The sequence below is a fragment of the Rana temporaria genome, chromosome 4 (genome assembly GCF_905171775.1).
Source record: "Rana temporaria chromosome 4, aRanTem1.1, whole genome shotgun sequence".
Classification (NCBI taxonomy): domain Eukaryota; kingdom Metazoa; phylum Chordata; class Amphibia; order Anura; family Ranidae; genus Rana; species Rana temporaria.
The window spans coordinates 84,454,523-84,475,610 of NC_053492.1; the positions used below are offsets into that span (position 1 = coordinate 84,454,523).

The following is a 21,088-nucleotide window of genomic DNA, read 5'->3' on the forward strand; positions in this document are numbered from 1 at the left end:
GAACCGATGAACAAATGCTTTTTTTATTTGCAATGAAAACGGGCATACAATTCGCACCATCTGAGGCCGGCCATACATAGTTTGAAGTTCAGCAGGAACTGGTAGGAGGGATTTCCCTGTCAGCATTGTCTGTGTTGATGGAGGAATCGTGCAAATGAATCGATTAATCGAAACAATAATCAGCCAACTAATCGATTATGAAAATAATCGTTAGTTGCAGCCCTACTTTGGATTACAAGCATGTTTCTGGAACAAATTATGCTCTCAAACTAAGGTTTTACTGTATGGGGTTTCAAAACAAATATATGTTCTCACCTAGGTGGATGCAGCCTCGATCTCCCGGTGACTGTAAGATTGAGAACTGAGCGATCAAACACTAAGGCCGGTTTCACACTGAGGCGCGGACCCGCAGTGACGGTATAGCCGCGCTACTGTACCGTCGGATTTACCGCGGTAAAGATGCGGCTAGCAGGACTTTTGGAGCGCTCCTGCTAGCGCCTTCGGCTTTCACATTGAAGAGTACAGGGCATGATTTTTCATGCGGTATAGCAGCGCTATTTTTAGCGCTGTACCGCATGAAAAACGTCCCAATGTGAAAGGGGCCCAACTGCTCAGTTCTCGGTCTTTAGCCTGCAGTGTCAGTCCCCGGCTTTCTGCTCTGCCCCCCAGGCACGCACTGGGCTGTGGAAGGGGCAGGGGCGACTGACTAGGGCTTTCAGCAGGTCACTGAGAGGCTGAGCCAGCTGCTTGTCCAGACATCTGGGTGGATCCTGAGGATATGGTCAAGATTTTTTTTAGAGCCTGGACCGGGTTTGTGACGTCAGCCGATGGGGCTTTAACCCACTATCGACTGAAAATGGATCACAGGAGTGCAGAACAAACTGCACTACTGTGATCTATAGGAGACCTACAGCTTTGGCTATACTTCTGCTTTAAATAAAAGTTCCATAGGAACGGCACTACACCTGTGATGAAGACAGTGGGGCACATAGTACATTGCCGAAATTCTTCATCAAGTTGGAAAGTCTTCCTTTACAAGCAAACTGCTGAACCTGCTTGTTATTGCTGTTAGGTTAAGGGGGAAATGGCCCTGATAATGGTAAGCGACTTGAGGAATTGTTTGCTTTTATTGAGCCTTTTATGGGCAGCTTAAGAAAAACTGCTTTAGCCAGTTCACCAGTGCTCAGTTCTAAAAAGGCACAAACAGTATGCAAGCCTGCAGTCAGCTGAAATGAGACATTATTTATAGGTGCCTCTTTACAGTGCTATGTTTAATGTGATCCGAATGCAAGGTCCTCTTTAATGGACTTTGGCTATGGTCACTTGGCTGATTTACAGCCTGTCTTGTCACTGTCGCATTGCTTGCTAACAGAACAGGGAAGCGATGGGCCATAGATGCAGGCCAGAGCTCTGCTGCATATAGAATGAAATGGCTCTCCTTATGGAATGGGTCCCTATTAGTCGAGCTGGAAGAAGACCACTGTATTGGAAAAGAAACATTACTGACTGTTTTCTCCTCCCCTCTTAGTCCAAGATTAGTAGAACATTGATACGATTATTTTTCTTTTACATTCATGCCCGAAATGAATATGGATGCTATTTAGTAACTGATGTTGTGGTGTTTTTTAGATGAAAAGGTTGTGAGTGATGTTCGGAAGCTGCAGATGAAAGCAGAAGATTACGATGTAGTGAAAGTCATTGGCCGAGGCGCCTTTGGTGAAGTCCAGCTGGTAAGTAATGGCCTTACATTGGCACCACCAGTACACTGCTGGGAGTGCAGAGGAGATGGCTCTTCTGGGTGCATGACCGAAGTACAAAGACCCACCGCTTATTTTTGCTTAAAAGAATATCATTATTCTATTATAAAGTTGTGGAAATATAGCCATAGCGACGTTATGGGGCTTGGGGCACTGGGGGGCGCAGTCGCGATCAGGAGGGATGTTTGTCCTGGCTTCTCGTATGCATCAGCCAAGGCTTATTACCACCAGTTCACATTCAGTTTCCCATGCCTAAAAAGAGATCTACCTCCACCACTGGCCAGGCACCCAGAACCTGACTCGGTGTGCTATATACAACTTTTGAGCTGTGTAGGAGCTGAACTTCTCTTCTTCACAGGCAGCAGCACAGACAGGAGGGCTCAGGGGTGGGTAGTAGCAGAAGCAGCTGCTGTAGGGGGCACTGCTGTAATAAAGGCTTCTTACAGTTCAAGGCTGCTGGATGGGCGATGGCGAAGCTGGCTGCTGAGACAAAACATGTGAGAGCTTCTGAAAGAAAGCGAGTGTGTGTTTGACTAATTATATTTACCGTATTTATCGGCGTATACCGTGCACTTTTTTGCCCTGAAAATCAGGGCAAAATCGTGGGTGCGCGATATACACCGATACCCGCTTCCCGCACTGTGTTTGAACCACTGCGCCGGCATATACCGAGCGCAGTACACTCGTGTATCGTCGGGCATTCTCGGGTCCTCTTGCTCTGACGTCCTGGACGTACAGGACGTCAGCGCGAGAGTAGCCGAGCCTGCCCGACTATACCCGAGTGTACTGCGCTCGGTATATGTCGGCGCAGTGGTTCAAACACAGCGCGGGGATCGAGCGGGGAGGACACCACGATGGCCGCAGAAGGACGCCGGACCGGACGAGGCCGCCGATGGACGACGGGCAGGACGCAGACATGGGACAGGGGCATCCAAACTGTAAGTATTTTTTTTATCCCAGGAATTTTCCTTCAAGCTCGCGGTGTGCGCTATATGCCGGGGCGCGTTATAGCAAGATAAATACGGTATATATCTAGTTGAAGTAGATGTAAAGAAGCACCATAGTTTTTATTATCATATTTTTCTAGGCGAGAATGCAGTGGTGGCTACAGCAACAAAACTGTATAAGAATACCAGTGTAAAGAAAGGAAAAAAACTCAAAAGCCCAAATAGAGAGTGATTAAAGTCCCAGGGAAAAAACGTCAAGTCTCTATAGAAATAGACGGAAGAGTCCAAATGTAGAAGGACCACTTATTCAGTGGGTGCAGCTCTTCTAGCAGAGCTCTTCTCCCTATGGAGGTCCACAAGCAACTATGGACTGATAATGTGCTAGTTTTCTCCTACTTTTGTGAGTGCATTTTTACCTCCTTTTTATACGGTTTTTAATATGGTGGCGTATTACACTGGTTGTCTCTACGCCACTATATTAAAAACCGTATAAAAAGGAGGTAAAAATGCACTCACAAAAGTAGGAGAAAACTAGCACATTATCAGTCCATAGTTGCTTGTGGACCTCCATAGGGAGGAGTGACGGGGATGGAATCCGCAAGCAGAAACCTGAAGTGACGAGTAGGTGGTAACATGTTTTGGAACTTTGGGACGCTCCGTTGTCAAACAATCTGGTTCCGGGACTGGCGTGCGCTCAAACGTGGTTATGGTTTCTGCTTGCGTATTCCATGCCTGACACGCCAAACTCTGCACTAATCTTCATTTAAACTCTACTTGACCAATACAGCTGCTTTCTTTTTTTCTAGTGTATTTTTGTGCATGTACTCGAGAGAGGAGCCGGACTGCAGGAGTTGGGAGTAGGCAGGCCTCCCCCAGAGGCAATCTGCCACCTTTCTCCATGCCCCGGGTGGCAATGGCGGGTGTGTGAGGGCACAGCCTGCCCTACCTGCTCCGCTTTGAAGCCCAACGGGGCAGAGGGACTCCCTATAAGGGAGTGAGAGGATTAGCCCGCTCAACCAGCCCCGTTAGTCCTTCGCCTCTCTTTTAGAGACCGCGTGGTCAAAGTGTGTGTGTTAACCCAATTTAGAGTGCGTGTGTAGTGTGGTGGTTTTTGTGGGAGGGGTGGGCGTACTAAGCACAGGCTTACCTCGCATAGCACACCCACCGGGAGCCGGGCTGAGACCACCAAACTCAATTCACATGTAGCCGAGACCGGGATCCGAACCCCTAGCTGCAGAGGTGAATGGCTTGTCAGCGCAGTGCCAATCGCGTTGAGCCACCGCAGCTCCCTAATACAGCTGCTTTCAAGCGCCAATCTGCCAGCCTCCCAACCACCTCCCTACCAAGCTCAGTTCCAAGATTCACAAAAGATAGATATAAGATTTGAAAACTCCTTGTAAAACACTGCAGATCTGACCTTTGTACGTCCCATTCTCTTTATAAAGGCTTCCGGTTGATTTCTAGGTATAGTGCACTGAATTTCTAGGTTACACCTACAATGAAGTTTTTGATGGGTTGACCCATCAAGTCTCCGAGAGCCCCCCTTTATTTCACCCCTTTCCCCCCCCCCCGAAGTCAGTTTATTAAACCAGTTTCCATTTTTGTGTTTTATGCTTTGTAGAGTTCATTGACTGTTTTTCCTTCTTCATTTCATAACAGGTCCGGCACAAAACTACACAGAAAGTATATGCAATGAAACTTCTTAGTAAATTTGAAATGATCAAGAGATCGGACTCTGCTTTTTTTTGGGAAGAAAGAGATATCATGGCCTTTGCAGATAGTCCTTGGGTTGTTCAGGTAAAAAGTTACTTTGTTATTGTAAATTTTTATTATTGTTATTTTTATATATATATATATATATATATATATATATATATATATATATATATATATATATATATATATACACACATACATACATACATACATACATACATACATACATACATACATACATACATACATATACAATACAGACCAAAAGTTTGGACACACCTTCTCATTCAAAGAGTTTTCTTTATTTTCATGACTATGGAAATTGTAGATTCACACTGAAGGCATCAAAACTATGAATTAACACATGTGGAATTATACATAACAAAAAAGTGTGAAACAACTGAAAATATATTTCATATTCTAGGTTCTTCAAAGTAGCCACCTTTTGCAGCAGACACATCTCTAGAACTGGTAAGAGGAGACTGTGTGAATCAGGCCTTCATGGTAGAATATCTGCTAGGAAACCACTGCTAAAGAAAGGCAACAAGCAGAAGAGACTTGTTTGGGCTAAAGAACACAAGGAATGGACATTAGACCAGTGGAAATCTGTGCTTTGGTCTGATGAGTCCAAACTTGAGATCTTTGGTTCCAACCCCCGTGTCTTTGTGCGACGCAGAAAAGGTGAACGGATGGACTCTACATGCCTAGTTCCCACCGTGAAGCATGGAGGAGGAGGTGTGATGGTGCGGGGGTGCTTTGCTGGTGACACTGTTGGGGATTTTATCAAAATTGAAGGCATACTGAACCAGCATGGCTACCACAGCATCATGCAGCGGCATGCTATTCCATCCGGTTTGCGTTTAGTTGGACCATCATTTATTTTTTCAACAGGACAATGACCCCAAATACACCTCCAGGCTGTGTAAGGGCTATTTGACCAAGAAGGAGAGTGATGGGGTGCTGCGCCAGGTGACTACTTCTTGACGCTCATCAAGAGAATGTCAAGATTGTGGCAAGCAGTAATCAAAGCAAAAGGTGGCTACTTTGAAGAACCTAGAATATGAAATATATTTTCAGTTGTTTCACACTTTTTTGTTATGTATAATTCCACATGTGTTAATTCATCGTTTTGATACCTTCAGTGTGAATCTACAATTTTCATAGTCATGAAAATAAAGAAAACTCTTTGAATGAGAAGGTGTGTCCAAACTTTTGGTCTGTACTGAGATATATATATATATATTAATGGTAATCATTTTAAAACTGACCTGTAGTTTACATATCAAAAGTGGACTTGATGGACCATTTGGTCTTTTTCTGTCACCACTGTTTTATATGTTTATGATGCCCAACACATAGACACTTGATGGCCCATGTAATAATTCTGTTTGTCATTTATCATGTTTAACCCTTTTTATGTTCATTTATCATGTTTAACCCTTTTTATGTTCATCTACAGCTGTTCTGTGCCTTTCAAGATGACAAGTTCCTTTACATGGTGATGGAGTACATGCCGGGTGGTGATCTTGTGAACCTTATGAGTAACTACGATGTGCCTGAGAAGTGGGCCAAATTCTACACTGCCGAAGTGGTCCTTGCCCTAGATGCCATTCACTCCATGGGTTTGATCCACCGAGACGTCAAACCAGACAACATGCTGCTGGATAAACATGGACACGTGAAGCTAGCTGACTTTGGCACCTGTATGAAGATGGATGATGTAAGCATAAAAACAAAAAGTTAGGATTACTATTCATTATAAAGATGAATTTGAGTTATAGATTCTTTTATACAAAGTTACACTGGTCCAGCTTTTATCGCGTTAACTATGTAAATACCATACCTGACCAATACTCCTGGAAGCTGGAAGTCGCTGAACTAGACACAGCTACTCTAGTGATCCCCACTTGCTTTCAGATCCTGCGCCGAGTGGCTGACCTGCTGCATTATGAACACAGGAGGTCGGTCACATGACACAGACACCATTCAGAGAATGCTTTGCACTTTCTGAATGAATGTAAAGTGATCTCTGATTGGACGGGGTGGTGACCATGTTACCACCCCACCTCATTCAATGAGAAAATGCAAAGCATTCTCTGAATGGGGTCTGTGTCATGTGGCCGACCTCCTGTGTTTAGAATGCAGCAGGGAAGCCGCTCGGCGCGAGACCCAGAGGTGTGTGGAGATCACTGGAGTAACAGTGTCTACTTAAGACCCCTTTCACACTGAGGCGTTTTTACAGGCGTTTTTGGGCTAAAAATAGCACCTGTAATCTGCCTCTTCTGCAGCCCCAGTGCGAAAGCCTGAGTGCTTTCACACTGGGGCGGTGCGCTTGCAGGACAGGAAAAAAAGTCCTGCAAAAAGCATCTTTGGGGCAGTGCGGGAGTGGTGTATACACCGCTCCTCCACAGCTCTGCTTTTCGCGTGCTATTGAACCTTTCCTTGGCCGCTTGCGGGGGTTAAAAGCGCTGATCTAACCAGTAAAGCACTGTTAAAACTAGCAGAGCTTTACCACTAACGCACCCCAGCCCCAGTGTGAAAGGGGTCTAAGTAATTTCCAGCTTCGAGGGGCATTGGCCAGGTTTGGTATACACGGTTACATTGGTCCAAGCTGGACCAATGTAATTATATAGAAAATATCCATACGTGGAATTCATCTTTTAAGGACTTGTTCAAACTGGGGAAAAATAGTTTGCTATGATAATCCAAGAGTGTCTGATTAATGACATATGTTACATGAGTCATTTATTACCAACTGGCATCCTTTTCTCTTTAACTGTAAAAAGTGATTGTTAAGTCTCATTTAAAAAACAAAAGCAGAAACAAACATTTTATACTTGCCTCCTCTGTGCAGTTGGTTTTGCACCGAGCAGCCCAGATCCTCCTCTTCTCGGGTCCCTCTTCGCTGCTCCTGGCCCTTCCCTCCTGTTGAGTGCCCCCACAGCTAGCAGCTTGCTATGGGGGCACCCGAGCCGTGTCACAGCTACCTGTGCCCATTCAGACACGACCTGGCCCCACCCCCTTTCTCCCCTGATTGGCAAACTGACTTTGATTGACAGCAGCCGGGAGCCAATGGTGCCACTGCTGTGTCCCAGCCAATTAGGAGGAGAGTCCTGGACAGCTAAGACACTCGTGGACATCGTTGGAGAGAGCTGGGGCTCAGGTAAGGAATTAGGGGGTGCTGGGGAGGCTGCTACACATATGTAGCTGGATTCAGGTATCCGTGGCTAACGTTAGGCAGGCGTAGCTTATCTCATATACGCTACGCCGCCGTAAGTTAGAGAGGCAAGTGCTGTATTCACAAAGCACTTGCATCCTAAGTTACGGCAGCGTAGCGGAAATGTGCCGGCCTAAGCGCGCCTAATTCAAATTGTGAAGAGGTGGGCGTGTTTTATGCTAATGAATCGTGACCCGACGTGATTGACGTTTTTAACGAACGGCGCAGTGCGCCGTCCGTGGACATATCCCAGTGCGCATTCTCCAAATTACGCTGCAAAAACTTATTGGTTTCGACCCGAACGTAAATTACGCCCAGCCCCATTCACGGACGACTTGCGCAAACGACGTAAAAAATTTTAAATTCGACGCGGTTCCGACGTCCATACTTAACATTGGCCGTGCCATCTTTTTGGTGGAATATCTTTAGGCCTGAAAACCCCTTACGTAAACGGCGTATCTTTACTGCGACGGTCAAGCGTACGTTCGTGAATATGCGTATCTCGCTGATTTACGCATTCTAGGCGTAAATCAGCGTACACGCCCCTAGCAGCCAACCTAAATAGACAGCTAAGATACGACGGCGCCAGCGGTCGTAGCTTAGCTAGATTTAAGTGTATCTCAATTTGAGAATACACTTAAATTTACGACGGCGCAGATTCAGAGTTACGACGGCGTATCTACTGATACGCCAGCGTAACTCTCTCTGAATCTGGCTAAGGTTTTTTATGTTATAGAATCCATTAATATGAAAAACCTTCTGCCTTTGCAGCGCCTTTAAATCAGTAATGGCCTCAGGCCTTTATTGGCAAACAAATGGGTAGTTATGTAGTCTCTCAGTCATCACATACAGTTGGTAATTAGCGGGCTGAACGGAAAAAAAATGGAGGCGCTCGCTGTACTAACAAGCCGATGTTGGTACATCGATCTACCCGCTGAGCTTTTGTGTTCTAACAGGGGGACTGCCCCTCAGCCAGAACACACCGGTCAGTGCTCACAGCTGTTGGCTACCAGCGCTGATCAGGATGCTGGCATTCCAGCATGCCCATTCAAATAAAGTCGGCCATCCTGTCAGACAGAATCTGACGGACACACAGGCTGAATGTTGACCATTTTTTTGCTAAATCGGCTGATATTTGGCCCATGTGTCCCAGACGTAACTAGGCATTTATATGGAACAAACAAATAAATATGGATATCCTATGAACGAATATAATAGGAATTATTACCAAAAAGGTTTTTTAACATTATTATTCATTCATAAGATTGTTTCAGATGGGCTGAGCACATTCAATGAGCTAATGAAACAAAGGCCCGGATTCAGAGAGCAATTGCGCCTGCGTAACCATAGTTACGCAGCGCAATTGCTTACTTGCGCCGGCGTAACGAATGCTCCTGATTCAGGAACCTCGTTACGCCGACTGCAGCCTAAGATATGCGTGGCATAAGGCTCTTATGCCCGCATATCTTAGGCTGCATTCTTGCGATGGCCGCTAGGTGGCGTTCCCGTTGTGCTCAGCGTATAGTATGCAAATTGCATACTAACGCCGATTCACAACGTTGCGCGAGCCCTGCGTACGCAGTTTACGTCGTTTGCGTACGGCGGTTTTCGCGTAAGGCTGTCCCTGCTATTAGCAGGGGCAGCCAATGTTGCAACGTCATTTGCCGCAATGCACGTCGGGAAAGTTTCCCGACGGAGCATGCGCTCTACGATCGGCGCGGGAACGCGCCTAATTTAAATGATTCCCGCCCCCTACGGGATCATTTACATTAGGCGCCCTTACGCCGGCCAATTTTAAAGAGCGCACACGCAATTTACGGAGCTACTGCTCCGTGAATCGTGGGTAGCGCAGTAAATTTGCGGGGGCGCAGGGCAAAAACGGTGCCCTGCGCCTACGTAAAAAATGCATAAATGTTACTGAATCTACCCCAAAGCCTTTAGGGTTCACACATACGTAGTGTCCCATGGCCAATGAATGTAGTGGCCAACGTCATCTTACTGTTCGAAGCAGTGGCTGATGTGCGCTGTACTCTAGCAGCGTGTTGGTAAATGCATCCTCTAGTGTCACAATGGAATCCTGGTTTCTAAGCATTCCATTCAGCATTGCCAGAGGATTCGTATTAAATTCTTCCCGAGAAAGTCACAGCTTCCGCTCCCGAGGGCTCTGTTCATTTCAGGAACATAGTACAGAATGTGCCAGCCTGCTTTGCAGCTCGCTCAGATGTTACCATATAGGAGCAGAATATATGCGTGGAATGAAGCTGAATAAAAAGAATACTTTCAGGCTAGATTTGTGGGAAATGGAGCTGATGCAATGTTTTGGCTTTTCGGCTTCTTACAGCGCCAGCTAGTGGTCACATAAAGATATGCAATTCAAAACCCTGAGTTGTAAATATACCTTTAATCTATAACCCAAGAATTTCCTCTGATCCAGAGTGTGTAAAGGCTATTTTTTTTAATGTGTTATGTTTATATTGTCTAGTGCTAGGGAGACTTGGCCCTGTCATTGTCTTGGTGACTTTCATCACCGTGATAGAAAGTGAGAGGAAGTCCAAAATTTGGAGTTGTCACATGAGCAAGAGGAGAGAGACAATCCCTTGGGACCGCTTTCTAAGGCCCCTTTCACACGGACGGACCGTTCAGGTCCACCTGTCAGTTTTGACGACCGCTCCATGCATCTCTATGGAGCGTCGGATGTCAGCGGAGACCTGTCAGCTGACATCTGACTCGATCCGCTAAAAACAGACATATGGGGGTACATCCCTACCCGTCCCTATCGAATCGGGGAAGATCTGATGAAAACTGACATTCTGTCCATTTTCATCCGATCTCTCCATAGGAGACAACTGCGCCCGACAAGCCCCTCCCCGCTCAGTGAGCAGAGAGGAGCTTGTCATCCTCCAGCTTAGCGGCGATCAACAGACTGATCTCCCGCTGAGCTGGCAACGGAGTCCGCCTCGTGTGATAGGAGACTTGGGGCTCTTTCACACAGAGCGCCCGTTCAGGTCCGCCTGCCAGTTTCTTTTGCGGACCTGAACGGGCGCTCCGTGCTCCTCTATGGAGCCGCGGATGTCAGCGGTGACATTCCCGCTGACATCCGACCCGCCAAAGTGTGACGGAGGAAAGACCTACTTTTCCATCCGTCGATCGGATCGGGTGAACACGGACAGACGGTCCGTGTTCATCTGATCCCCCCATAATGTGAGGGGACCGCCCTGTCATCCGCCGGCTCAGCGGGGATCAATGGAGCGATCCCCGCTGAGCAAGTGGAAGTTCACGGGGCGGATCATTATTGATCCACCCCGTGTGAAAGGGGCCTTAGACGGCGATTTTCTCTTGTTTCCTGTTACATCTCCAGACTGAAGGAGAAGGACAATCGCCCCAGAAGGGACACAAGCTGAAAATATTGAATGGATGGGGAGAGTTTTAACCCTTTTCTACTCTAAATAAAATAAAACGCTTATTAGTATGTTAGACATTAAAGTGAAACTTCACTCTCTCGAACAACATTGACTATATTTATGCCGCTAACCGTAAATGAAAGGAAAGTATATCATATTTACTTGTTTTAAACGTTATTTTACATTTCTTCAGTTACTTCCTGGTTTCCATGCCTAGGCAAATAATAGCATACATCCCTGGAGTCTTCAGGAGGGAGGGAAGGAGGGGTTTTCTCAGCTAAGCACACCCTCTTGCCTGAGCTAACGGCAGATGGATTCCAGGACGTAAATTCTACATGAATCATCTGCCCTAACTCAAGAAATGCTATTGGGATTTTTTTTTATGTGATTTCTGAACAAAATAAGGCATAGAGACATTGATGATGGGAGAATTTGCTTTGAATGTAACATTTTTATATTGACGCTTTTGGTTTGTGGCGCTTATATGCTGTGAAGTTCCACTTGATGTCTCGTGGAATGCAGTTTTCTCAAGCAAATCATGATATGTAAATTGGTTGCAAAGTTTTTTGGCTGGAAATCATTCCAGTAATATTACTTCCTGTTTAAGGCTGACCACGTTAAGCCAGTGCCTCGCGTTTGGCATCAGCGTGGTCAGAATGACACCCAACCTCCTTCAGTTGGCCATTGGGCTGCCTAACTAATAGAACTGACAGGCAGCTCAACATCCATGGAAGGCTGACCACTCTGCTGCCAACTGTGAGGCAGCCGCTTGGAGTTGTCCGCCTGCAACAGGAATTGCCACTACTGGTAGGATCTTCCGGTAACAATCTTTGCTATCGAAGTTGTGGCACTTAATTATTTTTTTCTTTTTCAGACGTTGCTTGGCTTCTCTGCCAAAAAGCCAGTTTACAGGGCTCAGTAGCTCAACAGGGATTTACACAAATAAGTGAATAAGCTATTTTCTTTATATAATCCATAGTACTTTAGCAATCCTTTGTCCTGTATGAAATGTTTGTTTTTTGACTATCCTACAATCTTTGTTTTACAAGTTGAAATTAAAAATGTAATTTAAAAAAAGTTGAGAACTTTAAGACCCCTTTTCATACTGGGGCGGTTTTCAGGCGCTTTAGCGCTAGAAATAGCCTCTGCTTGGCGCCTAAAAACCGCCTCACGTTCACTGCCGTGTGATTTTTTTTTCTTTTTCACACTCGGGCGGTGCGCTTGCAGGACGTCACCAAAAGTCCTGCAAGTAGCATCTTTGGGGCATTCATTGCAATGAATGGCCAGCGCTTTGAAAGCGCTGCGAAACTGGAGTTTTTAACCATTTTTTTTAGGGGTCAAAACTGCTCTGATAGCAGCCGAAAAGCACTGCTAAAACGAGCGGCGCTTTATCTCTAACAGTGGTCGCTGTCGGTGTGAAAGGGGTCTTAAGCGGAACTTCACTCTCTCAATCAACACTGGCTGTTTTAAAGGGGTTGTAAAGGTTTGCTTTTCATTTTTTAAATAGGTTCCTTTAAGCTAGTGCATTGTTGGTTCACTTACTTTTTCCTTCCATTTCCCTTCTAAATGTTTTTTTTTTTCGTTGTCTGATTTTCTCACTTCCTGTTTTTCCTCAGTAAGCTTACCCCCATCTTCCGAGCCGTTCTGGCCAGGGGTTAGTCAGCCAGAACAGCTTACTGAGGAGGAACAGGAAGTGAGAAATTCAGACAAAGAAAACAAAGAAAAAAAACATTTAGAAGGGAAAACAAAGGAAAAGGTAAGTGAACCAACAATGCACTAGCTTAAAGGAACCTATTTAGAAAATAATAAATGAACCTTTACAACCCCTTTAACCACTTAAGGACCGCCTAACGCCGATATACGTCGGCAGAATGGCACGGCTGGGCACAATCACGTACCTGTACGTGATTGTTAAATGCCCAGCCGTGGGTCCAAAGCTCCGTGACCGAGGGACTCGCGGACCCGATCGCCGCTGGAGTCCCGCGATCGGTCCCCGGAGCTGAGGAACAGGGAGAGCTGTGTGTAAATACAGCTTCCCCGTTCTTCACTGTGGCGCCGTCATTGATCGTGTGTTCCCTTTTATAGGGACACACAATCAATGACGTCAGACCTACAGCCACACCCCCTACAGTTAGAAACACGGATGAGGTCACACTTAACCCCTTCAGCGCCCCCTTGTGGTTAACTCCCAAACTGCAATTGTCATTTTCACAGTAAACAATGCATTTTTAATGCATTTTTTGCTGTGAAAATGACAATGGTCCCAAAAATGTGTCAAAATTGTCCGAAGTGTCCGCCATAATGTCGCAGTCATGAAAAATATCGCTGATCACCGCCATTAGTAGTAAAAAAATTTTTTTTATAAAAATGCAATAAAACTATCCCCTATTTTGTAAACGCTATAAATTTTGCGCAAACCAATCGATAAACGCTTATTGCGATTTTTTTTTTTTTTTACCAAAAATATGTAGAAGAATACGTATCGGCCTAAACTGAGGAAAAAAATATTTTTTTTTATATATTTTTGGGGGATATTTATTATAGCAAAAAGTAAAAAATATTGAATTTTTTTCAAAATTGTCGCTCTATTTTTGTTTAGAGCGCAAAAAATAAAAACCGCAGAGGTGATAAAATACCACCAAAAGAAAGCTCTATTTGTGGGAAAAAAGGACGCCAATTTTGTTTGGGAGCCACGTCGCACGACCGCGCAATTGTCGGTTAAAGCGACGCAGTGCCGAATCGCAAAAAGGGGCCTGGTCCTATACCTGCATTTTGGTCCGGGTCTTAAGTGTTTAATCCTTATGTTGCTAGCATTAGTAAATAGATAGGAAAGTACACTATATTACCAAAAGTATTGGGATGACTGCCTTTACTCGCACATGAACTTTAATGGCATCCCAGTCTTAGACTGTAGGGTTCAGTATGGAGTTGGGCCACCCTTTGCTGCTATAACAGTTTCGACTTTTCTGGGAAGGCTGTCCACAAGGTTTAGGAGTGTGTCTATGGGAATGTCTGACCATTCCTCCAGAAGAGCATTTGTGAGGTCAGGCACTGATGTTGGACAAGGACTGGCTAGCAGTCTCCACTCTAATTCATCCCAAAGGTGTTCTGTCTGGTTGAGGTCAGGACTCTGTGCAGGCCAGTCAAGTTCCTCCACCCCAAACTCACTAATCCATGTGCAAAAAGCAAGGTCCATAAAGACATAGATGAGCGCGTCCTGACCTCAACTAGATAGAACGCCTTTGGGATGAATTGGAGCGGAGACTGCGAGCCAGTCCTCCTTGTCCAACATCAGTGCCTGACCTCACAATTGCACTTCTGGAAGAATGGTAAAAAATTCCCATAGACACACTCCTAAACCTTCCCAGAAGAGTTGTAGCTGTTATAGCTGCAAAGGTTGGGCCAGCTCAACATTGAACCCTATGGACTAAGACTGGGGTGCCATGAAAGTTTATGTGCATGTAAAGGCAGGCGTGCCTTAAAGTATTCATACCTCTTGAAATTTCCCACATTTTGTCATGTTACAAACAAAAACGTAAATGTATTTTATTGGGATTTTATGTGATTGACCAACACAAAGTGGCACATAATTGTGAAGTGGAGGGAAAATTATAATTTTTTTTTTTTTTTTTTTTTTACAAATGAATATCTGAAAAGTGTGGCATGTATTTGTATTCAGCCCCCTTTACTCTGATACCCCTAACTAAAATCTAGTGGAACCAATTGCCTTCAGAATTCAGTTAATTGGTAAATAGAGTCACCCAGTGTGTAATGTAATTTCCGGATAAATACAGCTGTTCTGTGAAGCCCTCAGGTTTGTTTGAAAACCTTAATATTCTTATGTATTCATCTACAAAATAGGGGATAGCTTTAGTGACTTTAAATAAAAAATGTTATTGTTTTTTTTACTGGTAATCAGGGATTTTTAGCGGGACTGCGACATTGTGCCGGACAAATCTCACCCCAAGTAACTTTTTGGGGACCAGTGACACCAATACAGCGATGAAAAAAATGCACCGATCAATGGATAAATGACATTGGCAGGGAAGGGATTAACACTAGGGGACGATCAAATGTTTAACTGTGTTCCCTTAGTGTGTTCGAACTGTGCGGGGGATGGGCTCACTGGGACAACGGAGAACGCTGTTCCTGATTACTAGGCAAGTGTTGCCCCCTGTCAGAACGGGGATCCACCTTTTTTATAACCTCGTTCTGCCTCTCTGCGGAGCGATCGCGGGTGGCCGGCGAAAATTGATTTTGCCGGACCCGAGCGCTCCCCTGGCATGCAGTGGGCACGCGCCCACAGTATCTTATGCACAAAACTACACAGGTACGTCGTTTCGCGCAGCCGGGCCGCCATGGTTAAAAATAACAAACATGTTGTTAAACGGCCCATATCCTCCTCTTATCAGGTCCCTCACTAGAGCTCCTGGCCTCTCCCTCCTGCCAAATGCCCCCACAGCAAACTGCTTGCTATGGGGGCACCCGAGCCAAGCCGCTGCTCTGTATGTCCATTCAGACACAGAGCCGTGGCTCGGCCCCACCTGCTCTTTCTCCTCATTGGTTCACTGACTTTGACAGTCTCAGCCAATGAGGAAGGAGAGTCCCGGACAGCTGAGCATTTTGTGCAACATCGCTGGATTGAGATCGGTCTCGGGTAAGTAATTAGGGGGTGCTGAGGAGGCTGATACACACGGAAGTTTTTTTTGTTTTGGCAAGTAAAAGCCCTTCTTACTGGTACCCTGGGCATTAGCAAGCATTTAACCCTTGCCGTTTACTAAGAGGATTTTTATTTTCTCTGGAAAGAAAGGAATGTGAGGATCCTAGGCCTAGGAAAATGTGACAGGTCATCGTTTACATTGGCCATATTAATATGATGTTTTCCCCTAGTTCTTTCTTAGGCGTGTTCATATATTATAAATATAACTGCTTCCAATAAAACAGCTGTTAAGGATTCACCTTCTTAATCCTCCTCACAACGTACAGTAGGCTTGTGTGTTCACCACTTCGCATATCCTTATGGGAAAAAGGATTAATTGTTTCATGAAGAAGCCAAACATTTAAATGAAGTTTAGTGCTATTTAACAAGGTGTTAAAGCTTTTAACAGGGCCGGCAAGTCGTCCAGCTGCCGCTTTTACTAGCTCCGCTCAAACACTGACTGGCATTTCCAGCGTGCCGGTGGAGTCTGGCCTGCCAGCGCCATTACGTAAGCCAACATTGTGGTTTTCTGTACAAGATAAGCAGCACAGATCGGTTGTCTTGAGAAACAAAAGTGCTTATTTAGCTAGAAGGTAGTGATTTCCAATGTCAATAGCCAGCACACGAGCTCCCATTCATCTGGATAAATACGTTTGTGTTGAGTAAAATTGTGTGTTGCCTTTGGAAGGAGCAGTGCTGCCAGGCTGTCAATGTAGAAGATTGCGGCGATTGTGGATTTAACCACAGGAGCTGACAACAGGCTGTGAAGGAGGAGGGTGGGAGGAAGTCGCTGCCATTGGCTTTTCAGCTATAGCCTGTTTTTGGAAGTCTGATGTCAAGCCGTGATTTGTTATGAATGCATGCGATATGTATAAATCTGTTTCCCTTGTATCCGACTCTTGGCCATTCTGTTACTCTCTGGGCACCATGCCCGAAGTCCTTTTGCATAGAAGTGATATAGGTCGCCAGGTCTTTCCGCAATCCTCTCCAATTGCCCGGCTTGGTAGTGGCACGCAGAATGTGATAACATGCATGGCCAATTTATACACACATACTTCGGGCCAATTTAGACAGGAGCCAATTACTGTATATTTACTCGAGTATAAGCCGACCCGAATATAAGCCGAGGCACATAATTTTACCACAAAACAATGGGAAACTTATTGACTCGAGTATAAGCCTAGGGTGTCCATCTGCATGCCTCACTGTCTCCATGTGCCCATGCCTCACTGTCTCCATGTGCCCATGCCTCACTGTCTCCATGTGCCCATGCCTCACTGTCTCCATGTGCCCATGCCTCACTGTCTCCATGTGCCCATGCCTCACTGTCTTCATGTGCCCATGCCTCACTGTCTCCATGTGCCCATGCCTCACTGTCTCCATGTGCCCATGCCTCACTGTCTCCATGTGCCCATGCCTCACTGTCTCCATGTGCCCATGCCTCACTGTCTCCATGTGCCCATGCCTCACTGTCTCCATGTGCCCATGCCTCACTGTCTCCATGTGCCCATGCCTCACTGTCTCCATGTGCCCATGCCTCACTGTCTCCATGTGCCCATGCCTCACTGTCTCCATGTGCCCATGCCTCACTGTCTCCATGTGCCCATGCCTCACTGTCTCCATGTGCCCATGCCTCACTGTCTCCATGTGCCCATGCCTCACTGTCTCCACGTGCCCATGCCTCACTGTCTCCACGTGCCCATGCCTCACAGTGCCCATGACTAGACTTACTTTAACATGGGAGTATATAGAAGGGGTGCCCGACTTTGAAAAATCAGTGCTCCCCCGGCCGTTGGTTCCCCCAGCTACAACTCTGCACACGTGTAGAGGATCAGTGGGGCTATATGTGTGCAAAGTTTGGGGTCCAGGGGACCTACGGCCGGCCGGTACCGGGTCCCCAAAGGGAGATCAGGCGCAAAAAGGTGATTCGAGTATAAGCCGAGGAGGGCATTTTCGGCACCAAAAAATGTGCTGGAAAACTCTGCTTATGCTCGAGTATATACACGGTAACTTCCTGGCATGCCCACAAGAATACAAGGATAACATGCAAACACTTTGCAAATAGTAAATGACTAAGACTAAGAGCCAAACCAAGGACCCCAGTGCTGCAAGGCAGAAGTACTGACCACCAAGCCATTGTGCTGCCCTTTATAAATGCACGTTACCTTGGCATTATAGACTAAGCTATTTTATTTTTTATGGCTGTAGCGTACCACAGCGCTCAAGTGTGAAGAAGTCCTAAATGGCAGGTGTCATTTTTGTATGTTGTCATGTATGAGGTTTATCGGTTAGCTGTTCCATTATGTTTTCATTCCTGGACTCCAATATCTTACCCTACATACAGAAAGGGGAAATGCCAGAGAGTATCTAGAGCCTGTTTGTGATTCCTTATTGCCCATTTTGTTTCTATTGTGTTTTATTTTTATGCCCCTTAAATGTGGCCATTACAATCGGGGGGGGGGGGGGGGGGTGATGTGATGGGGACAGATGACACTGCTTTTGGGGGGCAGAGGACACTACAGTGGAGGGGGGGGGGGGTGAAAGGAACAGTGCACACTACTCTGTGGGGGGTATAAGGTAGGTAATGTGAAGGGGCAGAGGACACCACATTGGAGAGTACAGGACACTACTGTGGGGGTAGGTAGGTAGGTAATGTGAAGGGGCAGAGGACACCACATTGGGGGGCTACAGGACACTACTGTGGGGGGGTAGGTAGGTAATGTGAAGGGGCAGAGGACACCACATTGAGAGTTACGGGTCACTAGTGGGGGGCGTAAAGTAGTTAATGTGAAGGGGGCATAGGACACCACATTGGGGGGTACAGGACACTACTGTAGCGGGGGGAGGAGGGGCAGAGGACACTACATTGGGGAGGGGGGGTTATGTGAAATGGACAGAGGACACAACTATTGGGGGGGGGGGGAGTGAAGCGAACAGTGCACACTACTGTGGTGGGGTGGGGGCGGTGTTGGGTAGGTTATGTGAAATGGACAGATGACACATCTATGGGGGGGGGGGGGTAGAGTATGGAACAGTGCACACTACTGTGGGGGGGGGGGGGTAATGTTAAGGGGGCAGAGGATACAGCATTGGGGGGTACAGGACACTACTGTGGGGGGGAAAGGGGCAGAGGACACTATAGTGAGGGGGAGGGTAAAGGGAACAGTGGGACACTACTGCGGGGGAAATGGGCAGAGGACACTACAGTGGAAGGGGGGGGGTTATGTGAAGTGGACAGAAGACACAGCTATGGGTGATGTGAAGGGGGCAGAGGGTGCTACTGTGACACGCTATGTGTTCTGTGTGCCGTCTCGTCTTTTTATTGGGAGCTTGGTCGTCTTTTGTTTTTACTTTAAACTTTTGTCGGATTTTATGGGACTGGACAGGGGAAAAAAAGCTAATCTCTGTAACTGTGTTCTCTCCTCCCATCAGCATGTTCCTTGTTACCTGTGTGTACTTCTGCACAACCAATTGACTGCTCGTGCTGCTTCTCCCTCTCCCAGTCTGAGCTCTGCTGTAGGGTGGATTACAAAAGGCAGATACCAAAACAAATTCAGCTACTTATACTGCTTGCATATAAAAAATACATTTAAAGGATAAGGTCACCTTTGTTAACATGTTACATGTTCCACCCGATTATAGGGTAAGATATATAACATGTTCCCAGTGCTGCAGCCGCCGCCCTCTGCCCCTCCTCCCTGTGGCAGCAGTATGGGGAGAAGTTCCCTGTACTTGCTGCCAGTTTTTGAAAGCGGTGCAGCTCCGCCCACACGGCTGCGTCATTCATACACAGAGCTCTGTGTATGAATGAACCAAAAGTCGGCTTGTGGTTCTCAATGAACTACCACTGCGCTGTGGAGTCTTGTTGTCAGTGAGTGTATCGGCTTACCTGTACGGGATGTATGGGTGAGTTGGTCACACTGACAGTATAGAGGAGACCTGCGTGGCATCGATGATCTCCTGATCACTGGTGCAATGCTTTACAGGCTCCTAATACAAAAAGATGTGTATTTATTATTATTTGTACAAAGGTGAACTTGATGTAATTAGTGTAGAGTTCAGCTGAAATCTTAGAGGTAATCTATACATTATATTCTACACTTGCTTTCTTCAGTAATCATCTGTGTCCAATCAGGGCTGGTGCACAGATTTTTCACACCCTAGGCGAAACCTAATTTTGCCGCCCCCTGACTCCACCCAATTTTCTTTCCCTTGTAAACTCCACCTTTTTAATGAAGCGCCCATCAAATGCATCCTCACCAGCACCCACCTAATGCAGGCTCACCAGCTACCAGCACCCATCTAATGCCGCCTCACCAGCGCCCATCAAATGCCGCCTCACCGGCGCTCATCAAATGCCGCCTGACCGGCGCCCATCAAATGCCGCCTGACCGGCGCCCATCAAATGCCGCCTGACCGGCACCCATCAAATGCCGCCTGACCGGCACCCATCAAATGCCGCCTGACCGGCACCCATCAAATGCCGCCTGACCGGCGCCCATCTCATGCCGCCTCACCGGCGCCCATCTCATTCCGCCTCACCGGCGCCCATCTCATGCCGCCTCACCGGCGCCCATCTCATGCCGCCTCACCGACGCCCATCAAATGCCGCCTCCCCGGCGCCCATCAAATGCCGCCTCACCGGTGCCCACCAATGAATGTCTGCTTGCTTCCAATAATTCGGGAGTCGGGACAGACACAGTCCTGCAACCAGGCCTGTCGGAACAGGACAGGCAAAACAAGCAACTGCTTGGGGCCCCGAGCTGGCCTGGGTCCCCAGCAGAGTGCCGCCGCGCCACCGCTTCCTATAAATGCTGCAGCCTGTAGCGTGGCCGAGCTCCTTTGCCAATTCCTCCTGCAGTCCGGCTGGGTACCGTAACCGTGTGGTACAGGAGATTCAGTTTCCTCTTCCCGGCCGGACTGACAGGAAGTGCACACACTCAGTGCTCACTTCCTTTCAGTCCGGCTGGGAACAGCAAACTGAATCTTCTGCAGCGCGGTATGCGGTAAGGGGGGTGTAAAAAGAACTTGGGGGGGAGCCAGGGAGGCAGTCAGAAGAAGTACTAGCTGACGTTCGGCAGCAGCACAGCTGTATGCGGTGGTATGTGGTAGGGAGGGGGGCAGCAGCTGTGTGCAGCAGTAGGAAGGGAAGGGGGGGTTAAAAAGAACATGGAGGGAGGCAGCTCACACTTGTCAACTTAACCCCCCCCCTTCTCAACTTGAAACTCAGCAACACCCCCTCCCCCGCTTCTTGCTTGGGGCCCCCAAATTCCTTCAAACGGCCCTGCCTGCAACGCGACAATTTAGGCAAATGGGGCCACAGCTGCACAGCAGTGGTGACGTGGTAAGGC

General features: G+C 46.9%; 1 protein-coding gene across 5 annotated transcripts in view; it reads left to right on the plus strand.

Moving 5' to 3' along the window:
- Window positions 1-21,088, plus strand: part of ROCK2 (Rho associated coiled-coil containing protein kinase 2) — a 262,565-nt gene that overhangs the window by 137,402 nt on the left and 104,075 nt on the right. For all 5 annotated transcript variants that reach the window (XM_040348580.1, XM_040348581.1, XM_040348582.1 and 2 more), the window contains exons 3-5: window positions 1,630-1,730; window positions 4,364-4,501; window positions 5,880-6,140. In XM_040348580.1, the coding sequence (XP_040204514.1) occupies window positions 1,630-1,730; window positions 4,364-4,501; window positions 5,880-6,140 (500 nt within the window). The remainder of the gene's footprint in view (window positions 1-1,629; window positions 1,731-4,363; window positions 4,502-5,879; window positions 6,141-21,088) is intronic.